Genomic DNA, 23,532 nt, shown 5'->3' with positions numbered 1-23,532 from the left:
ACTATCCACACCCAAGTGATGCACTATTACCAACCTAACCCCTGGTGTAAACAGTGCTATGTTGAGAAGCATTCCTGTTGACATAGCTATCTCCCCTTGGGAACCTACACCAATAGAAGCATCTTCACTAATGCTACAGTGATGCAGCTGAATTGGTGCAGCTGTGCTGTTGAAGCACTGTATGTACAGATAAGCACTAAGCCTATGTCTACCCTACAAGCGAAGGTTGTGATTCCCCTGCTCATGTACACATACTCCTGCTAGCTCTCATCTAGCCAGTGCGAGTATACACAGCGGTGTAGCTGTGTAGCACTGATAGCAACAGTAGAGGCACAGCTGAGCTGGGCTGAGGATAAGCTACCTCAAACTGGTGCTACTGCAGCTATGGATACTTCTGCTGGATGGATGAGAGCAAGCGTGACTAACTGTATAGGAGCAGGGCAGCTACACCCCTAGATTACAGTGGAGGCACTCTATGACCACTACTTGGCTAAGTCTAATGTGACTCAGTAGCATCCCTTTTAGGTAGCTAAGGAGTGGTATGGACACACTTTAGGATCATAGATTCCTATATTATAAAGCCAGAAGGGAGCACAGCTCTGGCCTCTTGCAAAATACAGGCCAGAGAACTTCCCTGAATTAATTCCTGTTTTCACTGCAGCATACGTTTTAGTAAAACATCCAGTCTGCATTTAAAAATTGCCAGTGCTGGAGAATCCACCACAGCCTCTCAATGGAGTTCTGTGCCAGAGGGTGGCTGTAACACAGGGCTGTAGTTGGGGGGGAGGGGGATGTAAACTAGGATAAAGGGGGAGTCAGAAGTAGCCCCAGGCAAAAAGAGAAGAAAAAAAAATCCAGACTGGCCTTTCAAATAAGTTTCTGTTCAAGTGCAAATGTAAAAGGAGAAAACGGGGGGCAGCTAGTTTAGAGGCCTGAGCGGGTACAAAAAAGGAGGGCCTATAAAACCAATCTTAGTGGAAAGGAAGGAGCCACACATTTCTCACTAGAGTGGAGCATAAAGGCTTCACGTGTACTGCTGAGGGGAGCCCGCTCATTTGACAAAATACTACGCCATGTACATCGAGTACTATACAGCACCACAGGCGGCCCCGGCTACTCTCCCTGAGTAGCGGCGGCCCCGGCCCCCACGCAGCCCTGCGCTCGCGCGTGCCCCTTCCGCGCCCTCGCCAGCTCTCCCTGCGCGCTGGGGCCGCAGCGGTAACAAAGACACCGAGCCATCGGACGGGCCTGCCCGGAGGCGCGATGGGGGGTGGCCTAGTCACACAGAACGGGTAACAGCCAACCCCCAGCTCTGCACGCGCCCCGGGCCTGAGGCAGCCGGCTCCCCTCGTAACACGGCCGCCACCTCCCACTTCCTCGCTCGCCCACGCCGCCACCGGGCAACTTAAGCCGCCCGGACCACGGCTGCCACCTCCCCACAGCGCAGAGCGGCTCTCCCTACCCCCACCATAAAAAGCAGACCGCTGATTGGCGGACAGTGCTGCCCTTCATGTGCCGTAGCCAATCAGCCAGGGCTAACGGAGGCAGAGTACCCAATGGGGGCGCTGCTTGCCGCCCCTTGCCCGTCGCTGCCGGGCGGCTGAGGCTACGAGTTGCCATTCGGGGGCAGGCAGGGCGGCGAACAGAGCGGGTGGCGGTTGTTGCGGCTCGCGCGGGCAGGCGCACGGGGCTTGCGGCGGACCCCTCCCCCCCCCATCGCCGCGAGGGGCAGCGCTATACGATGTGAACGGCTGCGGGACTCCGCAGCGCGCCCGACGGGCGGCGATGGCCAGAGCCTGGCGCGGGAGCAGCCGCCGTCGCCGATAGGAAGCGCTGGGGTAGCCGGGCGGCGCGGAGAGTCGGTCGGGCCGTGAAGCGCTTGTCCCGTCCTGCCTGTGAGGAGCCAGCCGGGGCCAGCGCACGGAGCCTCTGCCGGGACTTGCGACCCCCGCCTGCCCGCCATGTCCTCCTCGTCCAGCTCCTCTCAGACCCCGCCCGGGCACCACCCGCCGCAGAGGATGAGGCGCGGCGCCGCTGGGTCACCCACCGCGGCGAGCGGCGCCGCCGGCAACGGTGCGGCGGGAGGTGCCGCCAGCAGCGCAGGGACCAGCCGGCTGCTCCAGCCCATCCGAGCGACTGTGCCCTACCAGCTCCTGCGCGGCAGCCAGCACAGCCCGACCCGCTCCCCTTCCGCCTCGGTGGGGAGCAACACCGGGCCGGCGGGCGGCGGAGGGGGCCGCGGCAGCAGCCCGCCCAGCACGACGCCGCCGCTGGCAGCGGCTCCCCCCCCGGGAGGCGGCGTGGCGGACCCAGGGAGGGTGAAGGGCAGGCAGCGGCGCTCGCCAGAGAGCGGTGGCAGCAGGAGGAGCAGCTCACCTGAGAGACGGAGCCCCAGTTCCCCGGTGTACAGAGGTAAAGCGCCCGGGGCGGAGAGAGACCGGGGGGCCGAGGCCGAAACACCACCACCTCCTGCGCCTTCCCCTCCAAAGGGGGGCGTTTGAGACCCGAAATACTCCCCGCCCGAGAGAGGGACAGGGTGGGTGAATCTGATGCACCGCAAAGAGACGAGCCATGAAATAACGCCCAGGAAACTCGTCTCGAACCTGAAAATACCCCCTTGATGAGTTTCCCATGGAGATGGGGAGTGAGCCCCGAAATACCCCTTCTCCCCACTTCCTAAAGAAAGAGAGGGTCTGAGATCTGACCTCAAAAGAAATTCTATTTTGTCTCCCTTAAAAGGGAGTGATTGGTGGGGGATCAGCGCTGAATGTCATCTCCCTTTCAAGGGAGAGTGAGAAACCAAGCCTTAAAGTATTCTTTGCAGAGAGAGATTGGGGTTTAGGGCTGAAATACCACCCTGTGTTCCCAAATAGAGTGTTGAGGACAGGCCTATAAGATACACCCGCATACATGCGTACAAAAGGAGGTGCAAACAAGGCCTGAAAGGATCACTCTCACATACAAGAGGAGGTACAAATGCAACACCTAAAGTATGACCCCCTGCGCTGCCCTCCATGCAAAGAGATTTGAGCACAAGCTTTGATAACGCAAACTTGATGAGATACAGGTAGGTGCTCTAAAATATCCTATCTCAGTGCACATGGGTATAAAACACACCCTATAAATGCATCTCGCCAAATATGCCTGGAGATAAAGAAAAGCCCTAGAATACCCCACTACTACCTCTGTATATGTACGCCCACGTGAATTGAGATGGCACAGATGTAAGCTCTAAAGTAACCCCTTCCATCTCCCTGGTATTTAAAACAAACCCAACCCCTTAAACCCTTCTTTCCCCCAAATACATTTTTAACTTTAAGGTTAAAATATGAATTTTAAAATACTCCCATACACATCAAAACAAAACACAAAATTCTGATTATATAGTCTCAATAAATGCTAAAAACAAACGGCCAGACCTAAAAGATCATAAAATGCCTCAAAGAAAGAAATTAGAAAATGATAGAAACCTTAAAAATTGCAATCTAAAATACAGCCTAAAAAGCTTTAAAATAAGTACAGACTCATTATCAACAGCTCTGACATAACCTGCTTCATGTTGTCTGTTGAATTATTAAAGGTGTTAAAGTGACTGTGGCCATCTTAGTCTGTCCCTCCGTCCTTCCCTCCCCCCCCCCCCCCCACACATCACTTCAGCAGTTGAATGAATCAGACTGAATGCACTTTGTATGTTACCCTGCTGCAGTTATCAGGTATCACATGTCATCTCTTCATGGGAACATTTTATGTGGCTCAACACCCCCTGCACCTCTCCCTAAGTCTCTCAATGTTTATAATTTGCCACAGAAATGAAAATAAATGTGTTTTGGTTGTCAACATGTTTTGCAGCAGTGGAATCAGTTCCCTTATTATTTTTTTTCCCCCACATATCTTTATTGGGTATGTGGTAAATTCTTGAAGTCTATTGTAGTGTTTGTGACTTGAGCCGATCTGGCTATTCAAATAGTCCTAGAATAAAGGCAACTCACTATGTAAGTATATAAACATATGACTCATAGTATTAATGTATGGAGTTGGTATACAGTATTTACCGTGAAAGCGAATACTAAATGCTTTCCATCACATCTTAGTATTTATGCCAACATTATGCAATAGATCTATGATCCTTATTTGGAAAGAGATTTGTAGGGTTACAGGGTTTTGCATGCTTTAAAATGGAAACAGTTCTTAGCAATTTTGCTTTAGTCAGGTTGTGTTTAAAAGACTGAGGTTCATTTGTTCCATTAACTCTAGGAATTTGTATATTTTTTTTTCTTGAGCTTCCTTTTTTTCCCCTTTAGAGACATACAAGTGTACAGTGTTACTCTGAATTCTGGGAAATCAAATGGGAGGTCAGCCAAAACAAAACACACTTAATTATATGCATCAAGTCTGAACATTAAAGCTGATGACAAATATTATTATAAATCAGTTCCCAGGTCTAACTTCATGATAAACATTGTAATGTTGCAGTGCATGAGGGTCTGCACTTCAAATGGAGAGTGGGATGTGGGTAATTACCTGTAGTTGGAGAGAAATACTGCAGAGCTGTTAAGTATTTCATTAGTGTATTCATGTGGGATTTTTAATAAATTTTTGGTTGAGTAAAATTTTAATTTTACAAAGTGACGTGTTTGGAACTGTAAATTGTTGTCTTTGTCTTAATAGTTCAGACCTATAAATTAGTACTGAATGACTTCTCCATCATTAAACTTGCTTGAGCCTGCCTTATGGTAAACCGTTAGCAGCAGATAAAATTTGATACTGTTTTGTGTGTGTGTACTATATAAAATTATAAGTGGTCCATCAATATATCTGTCCATAATCTGTATGCACCCCAAGGAATTTGTCCCCCCTCCTCCAGGTTGAGCCAGCTGCTGCTGCAGAAACTGACATCCTACAGCAAATCCTGAATGAATGAATGAAAACAACGTGATCGCCCTAATAATGACCACTATTGCACACATCAACAGCTTTATTTTACAGAAATACAGGCACTATTTTCTAGAAGACTAGGGTGATAAGACTGTTTTTATAGTTTTGTGAATTAAAAGGTAAAAACAAAACAAAAAAACATTTTTACAAAATCTGGAGTGTGGCTGAGGTACCACACGGCATGAGTTTGCCTCCTCATTTCTTCAGTGGACTCTGTTATGGATCTTTAGTACATAATGTACATGAAGTAAAACTCAGTTGTAGCTTGTGTGGTGGTATCTCTACAGAGACTATAGAATGGTGTTGGAATACTACTGCAGTCATAGCAGAGGGCTTGAAACACTTCTTGCCATCAAACATGGACCATCTTACTACAGATGGTTGCACAGTTTACTCCTTTGGCTATTGTTAGCCTCTTAATCATGCCTGAGTATGACATAAGTCTTAATGAAACTATTACATTTTGTGTCATACTCTTAAAGCATTTCCCCTTTTGATGTAAACTGAAAAGTTCCCACTCTCGATGTAATCCTATTTTTTGCAGTGCAGAGATCATTTTGATTTTGGCTGTGCAGACTGACTTGCATTGTTTCAGGAGCGTGCTGGTGTGGGAGACTGGCTATGCTTTTGACAGAAAAGATGGTTTTTCTCTACCTCAAACACCTGGTGTTTTTCTCAGTTTCTTTCAGTATAGATGCTTTGAATTTGATCCCCCTCTAAACGATCTTGTGTGAAATACTCCACTATTATGAGTGGGTTTCTTGAGATTTACTTCTTTTTTTAAACCATATTCTGTAAAATTGCTTTGGGTTTGAGCCTTTTAGGGGTCAAGGCAACTGCTGCTGCTGCAGGCACTGACATCACTACTGCATGAATGAAAATGGCATGCTCCATTTCTTCCTCCCATCATCCTCTTCTCCACGCACCCTCCTTTCTAGGATGTTCACAATGCTATTTATATTTCTAAAACAAGATAGCTTTTTTATGTTTAGATTTAAGATTTAACATGCCATAAAAACAACTTTATTAGGAAAACTGTGTTTTTAAAAAATGCTACCAGCATTTCTACATGATTAGTATTGAAATTGCATGGCTGAGAACTTTTGAGTTTTGTATATCTCCGTCAGATTAGCGCCCTGCCCAACCCTCCCCCCAAAAGTCCCTAATAAATGTACTTTTTTTTAATGGTACACTAGAATAATCTTGGAAATGTGCTAGTTAAACTTAAGATGAGAAAAGGAAAATACTATGTCATTAAGATGTATGTTTTTTATAACTCAAACCAGTGTTTTAGAAAATAGGTATAAAGCCCTATGGCTTGTTGAATGTAAGAATAACCCAGTTTTGTGAGGTGAGGAATGCATGCCTCAGCCTATTTAATGCAGAAATTGATATATAAGGCAACATGACTAACAACAAAAGACAGTTCAGTAGAAATTATGGCTTGAATACTATTGCGGTAAGATGTCAGTTGAGCGAACAAAATAAATGTTGCATTCTGTGTGTTCTGGAGGGTGCGTGTGTGCTTGGGGGATGGGGGGAAGCTACCAGAATTCCCCCTGGTTGGATAAGATTAGATCCTTTTTGTAGGGAAGCAAAGACCATAGCTTCTTTAAATAGTTTTTTTTCATATGGCGTAAAATAGATAGATTCTATAAATTCAGTAAGTTTTTACATTTAATATGAACTGACTTCCCCTGAGGTCATAATGTTATAGCTGCAGTTCAGATATAAACTAGTTTTGTAGAATTTTTGTCTGTTTGCATATTGAACATTTTGCATTCAGAAGAAATGCCCTGATTTGAGTTATGTTAATTATAGCGGTACCTTCTAGTGTTATAATTATCAGAAACAGAAATACCTTTCACTTATGTGGTTTGTAATGTAAATCTGGTTGGGTTTTTTGGTTTGTTTTTGTGTTTTGTTTGGTTAGGTTTTTGTTTTGTTTTTCCCCCTGAAATTTCCAAAGTCAGCGTTAGCTGTAGGGACAACTTTCAAAAAATATTTTAATTGATTTAGCTGTTTAGGGAATTAAGCACTTCAAATATTTTTATAAACAACTCCTGGAGGTTTGCCAACTCTAATAAGAGAAAGTAATAGCCAGGTGCTCCAGAGGAATAAATGTGTTTATCAGTTACTATACCAGAAGAGTACTGTTCATCTCTATGCACATATGAAGCTTCGGTATTTAAAAAAAAAAAAACCTTCAAAAGATTAAACTATTTGTATATCTCCTTGATTAAAGGCATCCAACAGTTTGACACAATGGAAGTTTATACCAAGGGTCCTGTTGTACCAAAAATCAAGACCTCTCCTTTATCTCTAACAAATTTAATATAGGGAAATATTTTTGTAATGAAACTTCCTACTCTGTGTTGCCCAATGTGCATGAACAATTGCAGCTTTCTCTATTATCTGTGGCCTTCTCTTTTACCCTATGCTTGCCCCTAAAAATTGCTTTTGTTGGAGTATAATCCATAACATGGGTAACTAAGTCACTTTGGACTAAATTTGAAACCAATCCCATGAGGTGACAGGCTGTTTAGGCAGATCAAGGATCTGGTAATAGTCTCCTTTGATAAGGATGTTTATTAGGTGTACTGTGTTAATCAGCTTGTTTGTGCTATTATAAATGTTCCTAAAAGGCTTTCTTCAGATACTACATCATAGAAAAATTGAAAGATTTAGGTTTTTCTTCTATCTGAAGTTGCAGGGTATTGCAGCAGGTCACATAGATGTAAAGGAAATAGTATTTTTGTTCAGTGAGGATACCTCTATCAAAGAACACCACTTTGATAGTACTTACACAGTGATTTATATTTTCAAGTCACTATATTAACTTTAATCTTCACCCCCATGAAGTAACCAAGTAGTATTATACATGTGGGGAAACTGAAATATAAGTTGACTTGTCAACATCCACAGAGCAAGTCAGTAGCAAAACTGGAATTAGGATTCTGAAGTTTCTGGTTTCCATTCTTGCCCTTTGCTGTATTCTACACAGACACATTAAACTACAAAAGAAAAGATGGAAAGAATGTATAAAGTAGAATTATATGAAGAAGTCAACATGTTCAAAATGTGGGTTGGTACATTAACAGTATAGCAAAGTTTAGTGGGTTACTGAACTTAGTAATGCAGTAGGAATCTAGGAAATAAAAATTATACTGCCTTCTGCTACTGAAGTTTGATAGGGGTTGTTGCCATCAGTAGTTGATGGCTATCAGTTTTCTAAGCAACAGTTTCATTTTACTCAGAGTTGGAAAAGCTGACCTTAACTGCATCTGTCATGTTGCAAAGTATATGCATTTTAATGTTTGCTTAATGTCTCAAATATTAAAGTGCAAGCAAACAGTCAAGGGTATACCTCAGATTGGATTGTATTTTTTTTTCTAAAATATGTGCTGTAGGAATTATTTTTGGGAAATTCTATAACCTGTGTTATACTGGAGGTCAGATTAAGATGATCACAATGGTTCCTTCTGGCCTTAGAATCTCCGAATATGTCAGACCTATTTCATTATTACCCGCAGCTCAGTACTTGTAGTCTCTTCATAGTGGAGGTTGCACTTAAGCTTCAGTGTGAAGTGATTGGTCATGTCTATAGTCAGAAAAAGGTATGTTAGCTCGGACTTTCTGTTTCTGCCCCCTTCCCCCCAAGTGTTTATCTTGACCACCTAACACATGGTAAAACAGCAACTAGCCTTGACTATACTATGATTTTTAACATAGTAGCTAATGTCTTTAAAATACATCTTCCTACTGAATACAAGGTCATTATGGTAAAGGCATACTAGCTAGATGTTTCTGCTAAAATAATGATTGATTTAAATTAAAATGTTGACATTTAAATAGCTATTAGGTTTTAGTGTTAGCACATTATTGAAATGAATTGGGGTAGTTCTCATTTCTCAGAGTTACTGTACTGTTTTATGTACTCCCTCCCACCTATCCCCCAAACCAATTATTGAGTAGAGTCAATGAGAATGAAGAATAAGGGAGGGTTATCACTACATCCTTAGATCTCTGCCAGAAATTCTCCTAGTTCTACTGCTGATAGTGTTGTCCTTCCCTATCCCTCTTCCAGGGTTGGCAGTTTCCCAGGAAAAACTAGTTTAGAACAGGGTGCTGGTAAATACCGGTTTAAACTGGGAAACATAATTGCATCAGTGTCCAGCAAGTTCAGCAAGCATAGAACAAAGCTTTTCAAACTTTGGATACATCTGTTCAAAACTGAGAAATATATTTGGTCTAGCCACTACATCACAGTTAGTCTTCTGTTACAGAATGCTGCATGGCCAAATGGGTCTGGACTGGTAGTCTGCATGCTTCTGATTGCTTAATGCTTCAAGTCTAAAATTCTGTATTATTGTTTTCATATAACTGAATGTTTTTGACTTTTGTTCTTCCAGTATTGAAAACTGGAATATGACATGACGTATATTTTCCTTGAGAAAATACCAAACCGAAATGTATACAGACATTCTGATCTTCAGGATTTCAATTACATACGTTAATATTACACCCACTGCAGGTTTGCTTTTTATTTGTATGTCCCTAAATTAATCTACGAATGTACTGCCTTATGTAACCACAATTTGAATATTTAACAAAAACAAAGTGTGTAATTTGGAGTGCATTAACTAAACAATTTTAAAAATAGAAAAGCCTTGAACAGGGACTAACTAGTCTTTTGCGGCAAGGTAGAAACTGATTTAGCATGGTAAATACCATGCTATCCCCTGCCCTCTTTCCCGCACTTGCCTTTCTCTGGCTGTCAGTCTTTTGCCTCTCCTGTTACCTTGCCTCCATGTACCTTTCTCATTCCCCTGTATATACACTTTTTCCTCTGCCCTTTCCCCATGTTCCTCTGCTTCTCACAGTTCCACTCTCCGTATAGCTTATGGGGTCACCATCTTCCCAAGGACAGTGTGATTTCTCTCCTATTGGAACAATGGGAGGTGCTGGCGAGCATTGTTAAGGACAAACTAAACTTCCTTCTGAAATAATGGCCATCTTCACCAAGTGGCCTCAGTCTCATTGAGAACATCAGGAGATGGTGGCCATTTTGAAAGAGGTAATTTCTTCATGCATTTCTCTGAAGATTATTCTCAGGTCTGACAGATAAACTTTCTGCAATGAAGAATAACAAAAATTGACTAATAATTGCTTTTTAAAAACTGTCCATTCTAAGTTACTCAAGATTCAACACTTAGGTAATTTTAAAATTTAAATTAAATATTTTTAAATTTTGCCCTTTGAATTTTATATGTTAAATGCCACACTGAAAAGCCTCCTCCATGTAGAGAAAAACAGGGATTTATGCCCCATTTTAAGATTTATTTTTTCAGTGCATCTTAAACTAGAGTCATGACCAGCTGTTCCATAATAAATATTGATGTTTGGGAGAGCACATACTTCAAGTATCCATGTATGCTCTTCCTAAAATATAGTGTTTGGCTATCTAAGCCATAAAGTCATATGAAGTTTAAAAAAAAAAACCTTGAAAATCACAAATTACATGAGAACATAATTTTAAAGCTTTCAGTAATATTGGATCTATACATTACATTAGCCATACTAAATGATATGCTAAATATTCTAATACCTTATTTGTTTCCAAGTGAATTGTTGCATGTGACCATATGATGAACTGTAACATGGTTACTGCTTAGAGGGAATGGAATTTTCTCCAAATATTACAGTTTTGGTCATAGGTTAAGACCCACTTTCAGTTAGAGTAATTATACTTTTTTGGTTTGTTACATTCTCCATTTGATGCTAGTCTTTGCAATGCAGTCACTGTAGTCTTATCCATACTACTCAAGTGACAATATAGCCAGTGAGAAGATGAACATTGTATTGTGTTGGTATTAATATGAATGTTAAATGACCAAGTGAACTGCGTGGTGTCAGTTCCACCATGGGGTTCTAATATCATGAAATGATAAAAACCTTGGCTAATGTAGAGTGAAAGAGGCCCAGTGATAGCATGTGTCCTGCTAGAACATTGAGTTCTGCAAAACTCAAACTTCTGGAAACCAGGAAATACAAATTTAAGGTAAACACCCACTCACCCTTAATTCTGGTCCCCACCTAAAGCTGGTAGTAGCCACTGGCAGTTATCTCAGTTCACTACAGCTGCATTCACTGTATTAGGTGTAGCTGAATTTAATGGAAGAATAAGGTGCAACAGGTGAGAAGAGCTGTGACTATGATATGAGGTGATCTGAGTCTGTCTTCCCATGTGTGCTGTCAAAGGAAAGAGGTACATGATATAGTGCACCTTGACATTCCAGTCTGGATCATTTCAATACAGAATTGTGTAGATTCTGTTAGTAGCAGGGCATTGGGGTTGTCTTGCCAAAGGTATTGTCAGTAGCGAGGTGGGATATGAGAGCAGTATGAGGATTTAATGATGGGTAAGAGGAAGTATAGTTTTGGATGGTATTCTTTGAATCCGTATGAAGGGGTTGTAAAAGGAATGAGGTGGTGGTTAAATTTTACAAGTACAGTATTCTGTCGGCAAGTAGGCTCAGTGTTTGAGGATAGGCCAAGTGCAGGTAGTACCTGTCCATTACAATGAAAAGGCAGAGTGGGAATGTGTGTGTTATGGGAATATTGGGGCATCATTCAAAGAGAGCAGAGTTAGGTTTCATGGGTGTTCCCCTTAAATATGTATTTCCTGCTTTTCAGAAGTTTGAGTTTTGCTGTACTCAGCATTCTAAAAGGGCATGAGCTATCACTGAGCAACCTTAACACTGCATTAATGAATTTTTTTGCCATTTAATTTCCTAGGCTTTTGTAAACAGAAAGCTATGTTTGCTGATAGGCATTAATGTTCATTTAGACAGCTGCAGACCTCACCTTGGTTTGCAGTTGATATGCTATCATGGCTAGGTAATAAACAAAAGACCTAGCTTTTGTATAGTGCTTTTCATCTGTAGATCTCAAAGAATTTTGCATTGTTATCCCCATTTTACAGATAGGAAACTGAGGTATAGAGGCAATATGGCTTGTCCAAGGTCACCCAGCAGGCCAGTGGCAGAGCTACAAATAGTCTGAGTCTAGTGGTTTTTCTATTTGGCCACACAGTTGTTATGTGATGTCTCAGTGCTTCTCCCCCCTTCCTGTACATTTTATTATAGTAGAATTGGGGTAATAGTCATACTTTGAAATGTTTTCAGTGTGTAGTTGCTAACAGACCTCAGATGAGATTTCTCTATCTGGCCCTGTGTCCCAAAAATTTGACTGTTTTGTTAGATAGATGTTACAGTAACTTCAAGAATGTGAGAAAAGACTGGTGTGTGCTTCTCTTTTTCTCCATAGTCTGCACCACCATTCCTTGCAATATGTAGTGGGCATGGCCTTCCCCTGTTTGGAGCTCCCCCTCCCCTTCCCATCCCATTAAGCCATTAGTTAGCACTATAGGAACCGTTAACATGTGATAAGTTGTCCCTTCCTGTCTCCTGGCCTATGTTGCTGCTTATGCCTATCACAGGAAGTAGCTTACTAGAAGGCCATATGCTACCTTGATTATGTAGCTAGAGCTGCAACTGAGCTGGACCTCTCACTACCTACTACCCATCTCAAGTTGGAATGCCTGTGTTTGAGACTTCCCCAGCCATATCCTAGGTCCACCCAGTCTGCCCTCCCTCCACTGCCCCAGAGTGGTTTGTATCTTAACTATCCATTTTCTGGGTTTCTGATGTTTAAACTAGTGTTGCCGTGATTCTCCTCAACCAGATACCAGCTAATATGGAGGGGCAGGGAGACTCTCATACACCCAAGGAGAGCAGGATACCCCTGATGCCAGAGCAGGCAGGGAAGGAGGCGGCTCAGACCAGTGCTGAGGATAGGCCTTCCTGAGATCCCAGCACACACAGTGAAAGGGGAAACTCAGGGCTGATTAGGAGTGGAGGGGGCAATATCTTCTGCTACCCCTCACATCCTCCAAACCCTCCTACTCCCCCAATCTCTCATCTGTCCCCTACCTCTTATTCCAATTTACCTCCCTCCCCTTAACACCCTTATGCCTAGTGAAAGATCCCAGATGCTCTCCTCTGTTCCTACCTACTCTTGCACTCCAGACACCTCTCCCAATTAGCATTCACATTTATACCTTTTCTTTTCACAAATAGTGTTTCTGCTATGCTCAGATTACCTTTCTCCAAAATAAATAGAAACCCAGCACCTTGACAAAAGCAGATTTTTTTTCCCAAATGTTAACAGTTCATTCTCAGATTTCTGCCCATGCTGGGTTTCAGACTTCGAAGTTGCAGGCTCAGGAAGTTGTTAAATGATCCATTTGTTTCATAAGAACAAGATATGATCATATGAATGATCATATGGAGTGAGACCAGTGGTCCATCTAGTCCAGTATCCTGTCTTCCAACAGCATCCAGTGCCAGGTACTTTAGAGGGAATGAACAGAACAGGGCAAATATTGAGTGATCCATCCCGTTCCAGCATCTGGCAGTCAGAGGCTTAGGGACACCCAGAGCATGGGGTTGTGTCCGTGACCGTCTTGGCTAATAGCCATTGATAGACCTTTTCTCCATGGACTTACATAATTCTTTTTTGAACCCAGTTATGCTTTTGGCCTTCACAACATCCCTGGCAACAAGTTCTACAGGTTGACAGTGCATTGTGTGAAGAAGTACTTCCTTATGTTTGGTTTAAACCTCCTGCCTATTCATTTCAGCAGGTGACCCTTGGCTTTTGTGTTATGTGAAAGGATAAATAACATTTCCATATTCACTTTCTCCACATCATTCATGATTTTATAGATGTCTATCATATCCCCCTTAGTTGTCTCTCTTCCAAGATGAACAGTACCAGTCTTTAATCTCTCCTCATGTGGAAGCTGTTCCATACCCCTAATAATTTTTGTTGCCCTTCTTCTGTACCTTTTCCAGTTCTAATATATTTTTGAGATGGGTGACCAGAGCTGTACACAGTATTCAAGGTATGAGTGTACAATGGATATATATAGTGGCATTATGATATTTGCTGTCTTATTATCTATCCCTTTCATAATGGTTCCTAACATTTTGTTAGCTTTTGTGATTGCCACTGTACTTTGAGCAGTTGTTTTCAGGGAACTATCCACCATGACCCCAGGATCTTTCTTGAGTGGTAACAACTAATTTAGAGCCAGTCATTTTGTATGTACAGTTGGGATTGTTTTCCAACATCCAGTTCAATTCATAGATTGTATTTACGTTGATCAGGTAATCTCTTTGAAAGATCATTCTGAAACAATAGTGGTGAACTGCACCATTCATGTCAGTTGCTGTTTCCTTCCTCTCCCCCCTCCCAAATTCTGGAGTGTTTGAGGGTATGGGTTGCTATACACTAGAACGGGGTGGGGAACCTAGGACCTGTAGGCTGGATCCAGCCCGCTGCTTCATTTCATCTGGCCCGTGGCAAGTCTCCGCACTGCAGGCTGGAAGCCCCAAGCCTCAGCGCCCCCCCATGGGGCTGGAGCCGCCAGCGCTGGGTCACCCTGCTGAGAGGAGAAGCTGGGGTTGCCAGGCCGTTAAAAGTCCTGTTGAGTCCGTGCTGCTCTTGTAAGTGACCAGCATGACCAAGTCACTGCCCCTGCCCCCAGCACTGGCTCTGGAGCTCCCATTGGCCAGGAACTGCGGCCAGTGGGAGCTGCAGATGGCACACACAGCGCAGAGCCCCCTGGTCCCTCTGCCTAGGGACCAGACGTGTTGGCCGCTTCTGGAAGCAGCACAGAGCCAGGTCGGGCAGGGAGCCTGCCTTAGTCCCACTGCGCCACCGACTGGGAGCCACCTGAGGTAAGCACCGCCTGGCCAGAGCCCACACTGCGAACCCCCGCCCCAGGTCGGAACTCCCTCCCGGACCCTGCACCCCAAGCCCCTCATCCCCAGCCCCACCCCAGAGCCCACACCCTTAGCTGGAGCCCTCATCCCATCCTGCACCCTGAACTCCTCATTTTTGGAGCCGCAAGTACTGGCTTGCCCTGCTACGGGGGAAGCCCCAAGCCTCTTTCTTTCTCCCCCCCCCCCCCCCCCCCCCCGGTGCTGTGTGTGGTCTGTGACTGTGTATGTATGTCTGTCTGTTTTGTTTTTTGAGAGTCAGTGGCCCCTGATAGAAAAAAGTTTCCCCACCCTTGTACTAGAAAATTAGATCAACCCAGCTACATCACTCAGGAGTGAAAAAGCCACACGCACTGAGTGCCATAGGTAAGACGACCTAAATCCCTGTGTAGACAGCGCTAGGTCAACAGAAAAATTCTTTCCTGTACCTAGCTCCCACCTCTCAAGGAGGTAGATTAACTGCAGTAATGGGAGAACCTACCTCTGCTAATGGGAGAAAGTCTCCCGTTACTGTAGTTAATCCAGCTCCCCGAGAACTAGGCAGAGGAAAGAATTCTTTTGTCGACCTAGTGCTGTCTACTCAGGGACTTAGGTCGGCTTAACTATGGCGCTCGGTGCCTGTGGCTGTTTCACCCTCCTGAGTAATGTAGCTGCGTCAGCCTAACTCTTCACTGTGGACCTCACATCTGTCTAAACTCATGCGTAGGCCAGGAAGGCAGAAGGCCTGTAGGACACTAGGAAAGACGACTACTTTGGAGGAATATCCTATGTTGTCCAGTTCATGTAAGATGGTTTGACATGCAAGAGCAGGTCCTGTGGCAGGAGATCCTGAGAATTGTCCCCAGAGACTTCTGGGACAGCCTTACTATGTCATTCTTGACCAATTTGCAGAGAACATTCCTCCCCACAAACTCTGCCCTTCTGAATCACTCTTCTAGTATTGAAGAAAATAGAGATGGTGGCGAGGCACGGCATCCCACAGCAAAAACTGGGAACAATAAACTAGTTATTAGGGCATGGTGACCCACGGCAGCACTTGAGAATGACAACCCAATACTTACGGCATGATGACCCACAGTGGCAGCTATTGATAACAGCTGATAATATTTTTAGATGAAACAGGAAATCCTCATTCCTCAGTTCATCTTCCCTGAGAGCATGAGTAGGGATATACAGCTATAATTCATCTAGGGCAGCTGGAGACCAACTATTTAAAGTCAGCCTCCCATCTGTGACTGTATACGCTGTATACTGTACCGTACTCCATAAAATGACTTGACTTCATTATGTACAATATACAATTCAGAAGTTACATTCTTAATTCAGTTCTATTGTTTAAATTGAGAGCTCTGATAAGGATCAACAATTCAGAATAAATCAATATAACCCACCTCCCAACTTTGACATTTGGTACTTTGAACTGACCAAGCCTTTAACTGATCTCAGTGCACTCACATGCCTGCAATATCCAATGTGGCAAGTAAGAAGTGAAATGTGCAAAGAGTTTGAAATGATTTGCTTCTGGGGATGCAATGTGATATTAACAATACTTTATCCTTGACCTATAATATTAGGTCAGGTTTCTTTTACAGTTTTTCTCACCATAACATAGTTTGTACTGCCAGCAGTTCAGCAGCTAAGAAGCAGACCAATTGTCTTAATAGAATTAATTTTCTTCTTTAAGGAAACAGAGTTTTTCAGTTTATCAATGCATTTAAAGTCCTAAAGTAATTTTTTTTAAAAGTAAATGTTTTAAATAATGTATTGCCTTGCACACTGACCTACAACTTGAGTTTACAATGTTAGTCCTACAGCATATGGGGATAACACCCAAGATTGGCAACCATGAACATTCACATACCCTCTTGAGTTGGCTAGATATATGCCACCATTAACAATTCATGTATGCAGACTACTGACCCTACTTTCTACAGATGTTTCAAAAATATACATTACTTTTGAGGCTGGTTGATTATATTCTTGCCCATGAGAAATTTCTGCTTTCTACATCAGCAGCTTAAATTTTTTTCTGGGCAGAAAACCAAGTGTTTGAAATGTGTTTGTACTTTTTCTCTTGGGCAAAGAGGATGGCAACACAAAGAAGATGATTTCTCAAGGAAGACTATCGGATGCACAGAGGAAGTGCTGAATGAACATAAGCCAGAATGGACCAATGAGAGTAAGGTTTTATAAGAAAGAATGAGCAGGAGTATGTATTATCAACGGTCTCAATTAAGCAGGGGCCAGCTATAAGCAGAGCAAGGTTATAAGCCCCAGAACTGAAATTTAGTTCTATGAAGATAGATTTTTACCTTAAAATGGCAACTCTCTAATTATAAACCTAAATTCTATTCTACTTTCATCAGCATAGTTAGCTGACAGTTTCTTAACAGGAAAAAAATGTCCTTAGTTGTTACACCATCCAACAACTAATACTGGATAAGCAGCACCCAACTATAATCTAGACAAGGGAGATTTTAAGCCATATTCAAAAACCTATACCTAAAATAAGAACTTTCATATTAGACCCACTCATCACCTGGAAAGACACCAAGTTCTGCAACCACATCAAACCATGTGGTTTTCTGTCCAACCAGAACAAAACTGGATGACCTAATACTACTTGATGAAAGGACATCAGGTCACATTTTATCACTTTAATCTCTTGGTAGCTTTTTATGTGCCATTTTCAGGCTGTTCACAGTCTAAGGCAGAAATAATTGCATCAATTTATAATTTCCACTTTTGGAAGATTTCTTCACAACCACAAAAACTAGAACATTTTTCCTAATAAAATCTTAATATTTAAATTGGAACACTATTCTGAGGCTAAGTCTGCAGTCACATAACGGTAGTATAAATGGACCTTGCCTTCAGTCAGCCAGCCAAGTACAGAATAATTTGGACTCGTAACTCTCTCAGGTTGCTATAACTACTTAGGCAAATACTTGGGTGGGAGGCAGAAGTGGGGCAGTAGCCATATATCAACTTGGCTATTTTTCTACTAGCTAATAATCTACTCCATGATTCAAACAGATATGAATGTTCATTCAAGGAAAAGGGTTATTTTTTGCAACACAAATTTTATTTTTATTCCCATTGTAAACAGATTTTTAAAAAATAACATCTTGAAATTGCATGTGAATTACATTGGAAGGGAATAAAATTTTCCAGATAGCCCGATGACAAACCATGGATAGATTTTAAGTGCTTTATTCACCCTGCTAATAGTTAAGGTTAAGACCAGCTTTCTGTTTCAAGCTCAATTCTTCTTAGTACTCTAAAACCTACATTGTTACTTGGATTGCCTTGAAATTTGGTATGCCTCATAGAGGGCGGGGTTCTCTTGGCTAGCCTATTTTGGGTTCATTTGACCAAGGGATTTCTAGGCTATAAATGGCTTTTCTTGAGGTTGACATTTTCGAAATGGATTTTTTGCTCACAGATAGAGATCAAACAACGACTCGTTGCACCAGGGTGCATGCCAACAGAGTGCATGGCACCCAACTCACCTACTCTTGGGTGAAAATCAAATTAAAGCAGTATTGGGGGAAAAAACTGCTTCTTTAGCTCATCACTTAATGTAAAAAGCTTCTGACTCTGTAAACTAAAGGAATTACACTGTGCATGGGCAGTGAGAGTATAACAATCTGGGAAAACACTTGTTTATCACAGAAGCTGGGCAGCTCTGATGAAATATCAGAGTCAATGAACCCAAGCACCGTGAGTTCAAATCTAAACCAGGGCAGAAATTTGAAGGGAAAAAAGTAGGTATACTGCTTCATATCAAAGGGGATTTTTATTTGAGGCAAATGTAATCACAAGGCAGCATTATATTCAAAAGGTGTTGATTTTTTAAATTTTTTTTAACTACACAGCCCAGTTCTTGTTAAGATGGGAGTATGGTTAGAAGTGAAAGATTAAAGAATAGGGGGAAGGGTTGAGGGATCAAGTGATGGGGATTAAGGGTGGTGAGATGGGATGGGTTGAGCACTGGGAAGGGAGACATGGGGGTAAGTGACAGCAGGACTAGGAGAGACTACAGGTAGGGGCACCTATCAGCCCTACATTCCCCTCTCCCATGTATATCATAATCTGGGGGCCCCAGCCCACCTACCGAGATGTGGCACTCCCTTCATGTAGTCAGGTTCTGGAGGGAGCTTCCTTTTCAGGGTAAGGTGTCTGAGCCCCATTCCCTACCTCCCATTTGAACTGGGATCTGGGGGTTCCCCTCCCCCACTGGTGTCAGCTCTGCTCTACCCTCCACCCCCACCCTGTTTGTTTGTGCACACCAGGATCTGAGTGAATTTTGAGCAGGGGTTTGACTGCCATCCCTACTCCCCCTTCTCGTGTGAAGCAGGTTCTGGAGGGGGCTTGCCTTTCTGGGATTGTCTGAGCCCCATTCCCTCACCTCTTCATGTGATCTGGGAGTCATTGACCCGATTTCCCCCCTCCACCCCTCTCCGGGGTATCTGAGTCCCACACCCTGCCCCCCCTTGTGTGCACACCGGGATCTTGTGGGGGGAAGCTGCCATACTTCACGTGCACCGGGTTCAGGCCAGGGGCGGGGGTTGCCTTTCTGCGAGTGTCCACACCCCACTCCCTAACTTCTTAATGTGAGCTGAGGATCATTGCCCTCTTGCGGATGTCTGATCCCTGCTCCCCATGATCTGGGGTGGTCCTTTGCGTACATTACAATCTGGGGAGGCCCTGCTCCTCTATGGGGGTCTGACCACCCCCCCTTCTACAAGACACATTCTAGAGGGACTTGCCCCTCTGGGTGGGGAGTTTAGACGGTGCACACTCCAAGCATATACCAAGAACACATTGCTGAGACTACGCTGAGAACAGATATGTTTGACATCTCAGATTCTGATGTCAAATTTGACTTCTTTATGAGAGTCTGAAATTTCTTATAGGATGATCTAGACCTGAGCAAAAGGCTTGGTCTGCACTCAAAAGTTAAGTTGACATAGCTACATTGGTTAGAGGTGTGAAAAATCCACACCTCCGACCGGCATAGCTATGTTGACCTAACTGTTAGTGTTGACACAGCTATGTCAATGGAAGAATGCTTCTGTCAGCGTAACTACCTTTGTTTGTGGAGGTGCTGTTCCTGCACTGATGGAATATCCCTTCTGCTGGTGCAGACTGTCTCTACACTATGGGGTTATGGTGACACAAGTAATGTAGCTACTGATATAGCTGATATAGTTTCCATAGTGCAGACATACCCTAAGACCATTGTATTGAATCTCAACAGTAAGTCATAAATGCATTCTTTATGCAAGGCTCTGATGGACAAAGCAGTAGTACTGAGCTTCCTTAAGGAAGCAAATCTATCAAAACCAGCAGTTATGCCTACTTTCCCAATCTGGGGTGTTCTCCCATTACTACAGACTCTTGTGACCTGTCAATTCAGACCAATGTCATCTAATTATCTGATAATCTGTTTCCTTTCCACAAAGATCTGCTGCTTGGTTTCAGTCACACATTAACAATACGTCTTCAGAATCTTTGTATTTAGAAGACTTGAGCCATCACTGTGTCTTCCACCAGGAAAAGGTGTTCTCTTCATGCTGTAGAATCATTTAAAACCAACGCTAACTCTTCCTTCTACATCTCACAGAAAATTGTTCTTTCTTCGTTTTGCTCTAAACTTAAGCCCCAAAACACAGTGTGGCACAGTCTAGATTTGAGAAACATGGAAAAATATATCTTAATAGAACTGATCAATTCAGGAAAACATCATCCTTATTCATTTACATCTCAGATGCCTGTGTCTGAAAGTATTCAGATTCTCCATAGTCTAGTGGATTGAGTGCTGTATCATTGAAACATAGTCAGCTGCAGATAAACTGTTTCCATGGCCTATTCAATGTGTTTTGTGATAGCCTCCTGGACCTAATGCCCATCAGCTACCATATAGGGAGTCTGCAAAACTACTCCCAGTCATCCATCAACATTTAGTTGAAAGTTTCTGCAAAACTTTTTGGCAGGAAAGTGCTGTATATGGTGGTCCCAAAATAGACTAATACTACTAATTTTAGCAATGGCGGAATTTATATCTTTCTGGTTTTGGCTCACCTTACTGGTCTTTACATCTCATTTGTCTCAAACTATGGAGAGGTCTGCTTCATTTGAGAAGTTCTTCAGGCTCAGTATGATGGCCTCTTCAGAGAGTTAACATAATTCAATAAACCATTATTAAGTTCTACTTAATCTATGTATGAGTTTCAGGGTGGATTTGATTTAAATCAAATTGATTTTAAATCATGATTTAAATCACTAGTCAGGAAGACTCCATTTAATAATGGATTTCTATATAAAAGTGCATTCTTGTTGGTTTTTATAACCTTAATACATATTCTTCACAACTCAGAGATAAATGTAGGTTTCATTTTTAGAAGGTATATGCTATATATTTTTAAGTGATTTATTTTGAAAACTTTTCAGATTAGTTTTACAGCTATATCAGAAAATGAATGACTGGTTATTTCATTTACCAAAGGTAATTGAAGCAGTTCACCTCCCAATGACTTCATAAATATCTCTATCCAATTCAACAGGTTAATCATTAATATTTGGAGGATTTCTTTGCCATGCTATATTAGGAGGAGAACATCACCAGACAGACATTTAAATTGTCTTTTTTTACTAAAACAACATTATGTAGTCTGGATTTTTTTCTTCAACAGCAAACAAATATTTTAACAAAATAAGCATATGAATTTTTGAATTTAGTTAAACATACAAGTTTTTTAAAACCAGGTTTATTTTTGTTAAAATTGTTTAACTAAAATAGTTAAATGAAATATTTGAAAAAAACAAAACAAAAATTAAATCAACTATGTCAGCCAGGTCAATATGAGAAACTTAAAATATTGGCTTCTGCAGCTACTTCAGTCATCTTCACCTTCATTTTCCTGTTTGTTTGTAATCTGGAAAAGAAAAACAAGCTTTCCTACTTTTTCAGGTCCCAGACGATTTCTCAATTTGGAATGAATTAGTCCAAAGGAAGAAAATATTCTTTCTACACTGGCAGAAGAAGCTACTGCTGTTAAAAGTGAGATTATCACTTCAACAGTCTCTGAATCCAAGTGCTTTAGTGACTTCCACCAGTTCACTTTAAAACATTCTTGAATGGTTCACCCTTAGCTCTGAAGTTTTAATATAGTTGGCATTATGGAGGGATGATTGCTGGATGTGCATGTCATAGCCAACTCCTCCTCTTCAGCAGTTAAGGTTTGACCCTGCTACTGAGTATTGAGAATATTTTCAAGAAAATGAGCTGCAGATAGTGCTTGTCCCATTCCTTTTTTAATGCTTGTAATTTAACTCTGTCGTTGCATATTTCTCTATTTAAGATCTCACTCAGTTCTTTCTAAATTTCAACAGCATCAGCAATAAAACAGCTATTTCCCTGCATTTTGTTCAAGGCTACAGAAATAGGCTTCAGGGTACTCAGCATGTGTTCAACATTTTTCTTAAGCCCAATGTTGAGAACTTTGGCTGTGACAGTGCCATCTACTTTTTCATGATTTTTTCACAGACTGTCCTCAGATTAGTCACAGAATCCATTCTTGATATAGTGCTCAAAACAGTTCACTACTAAGTTCCATTACACGTCTTGTGGGATAGTTAGCTTGGTTCCTCCCACTTTTTTCAGAGCTGCAAAGTGGTTGTTACGGAAGTATTTTGCAATTTCAACAACATTAGGCTTTATTTCTGGAATACTGAAGTCTTTGGCAAGGAGGTGCATCAAATGAGCACTGCAACCCTATGTTGTTAGCTTTGGACTCTTCTAAATTTCTTCTCATCTTGGATACATTTGCAGCATTGTCTGTGACCAAGCTGCGTACTATGCATTTGAATTTTTTTCCACAGTTAGTTGTAGCTTTTACTGCTCCTTCTTGTAAGTATTCTGCTGTGTGTTCATTTCCTGATGTATTAATTGTTTCCGTTAGGAAGACATTCCCCTCTTCTGTTGTCACACAAGTCCACAATGATCCTGTTGTACGTGCATTGCTCCACCCATCAAGACTCAAGTTAACAATTTCACCCTCTAGACCTTTTGCACACTACTCAATATCTCTTTTTCATACACTTTATCTAGCAATTTGCATCATGCTCTGTTGGGTGGACTGTGTCCTGGTCTTAATGACTGAACCTTGTTAATGAAGTGAGGGTTCTCAGTCATACGGAAAGGAGAGTTTGTTGCATGAACAAACCGGGCAATTTTTTTTATCAATTACCTCTTTTTTGTAATCCGCTGGTTCTTATCACAAACTTATCTATGGTTGTTTCTGGATGATTAAGATTTTTTTTCTTTTTGCTACAGGTGCTATACTGTGGCTATGTGACATACATGATGTGACTGAAACACTATCATTGGCAGATAACTCTGAAACTATAGAAAATGATGGTGATCTTGAAGGTGGATAGTCTTCAGAATCCTGTTTGTTGAGGATGGATTCTCCTAAACAAAATAAGTCAGTGCAGTTATTTAATTATTATTACCATACTGCTCATTGTGTTTAGTGTTTACTCATTGCATTCACTGACACTCAGTACTACTTTAAAGGTGAAATTGTAAAAGGAAGATCTGCCTATTTCAGCTATTTATTTTTTATCACAACTGCATCTAAAATGATAGTACCATAGAGTAACAACTATATTTTTTGCTCAAACATGAGAGTTCAAGAATAGTCCAGAAGGAAGACAGGCAGTCCTTAAGAAAGAAGTATGA

The 23,532-nt window shown here is 42.1% G+C and overlaps 1 protein-coding gene across 5 annotated transcripts in view; it reads left to right on the top strand.

Annotated features, from left to right (window-relative positions):
- Window positions 1-1,586: 1,586 nt before the first annotated feature.
- Window positions 1,587-23,532, top strand: part of GLCCI1 (glucocorticoid induced 1) — a 102,998-nt gene continuing 81,052 nt past the window's right edge. For 2 of the 5 annotated variants that reach the window (XM_073333856.1, XM_073333859.1), the window contains exon 1: window positions 1,589-2,412. In XM_073333856.1, coding sequence (XP_073189957.1) covers window positions 1,962-2,412 — 451 coding nt within the window. In that variant the 5' untranslated portion in view covers window positions 1,589-1,961. Of the gene's footprint in view, window positions 2,413-23,532 lie in introns of all 5 variants that reach the window. The other 3 variants (XM_073333857.1, XM_073333855.1, XM_073333858.1) reach the window with 3 other exon arrangements.

This window comes from Lepidochelys kempii, chromosome 2, assembly GCF_965140265.1.
Source record: "Lepidochelys kempii isolate rLepKem1 chromosome 2, rLepKem1.hap2, whole genome shotgun sequence".
In the NCBI taxonomy this organism is placed as follows: domain Eukaryota; kingdom Metazoa; phylum Chordata; order Testudines; family Cheloniidae; genus Lepidochelys; species Lepidochelys kempii.
This window is presented reverse-complemented; position numbering and strand designations above follow the sequence as displayed.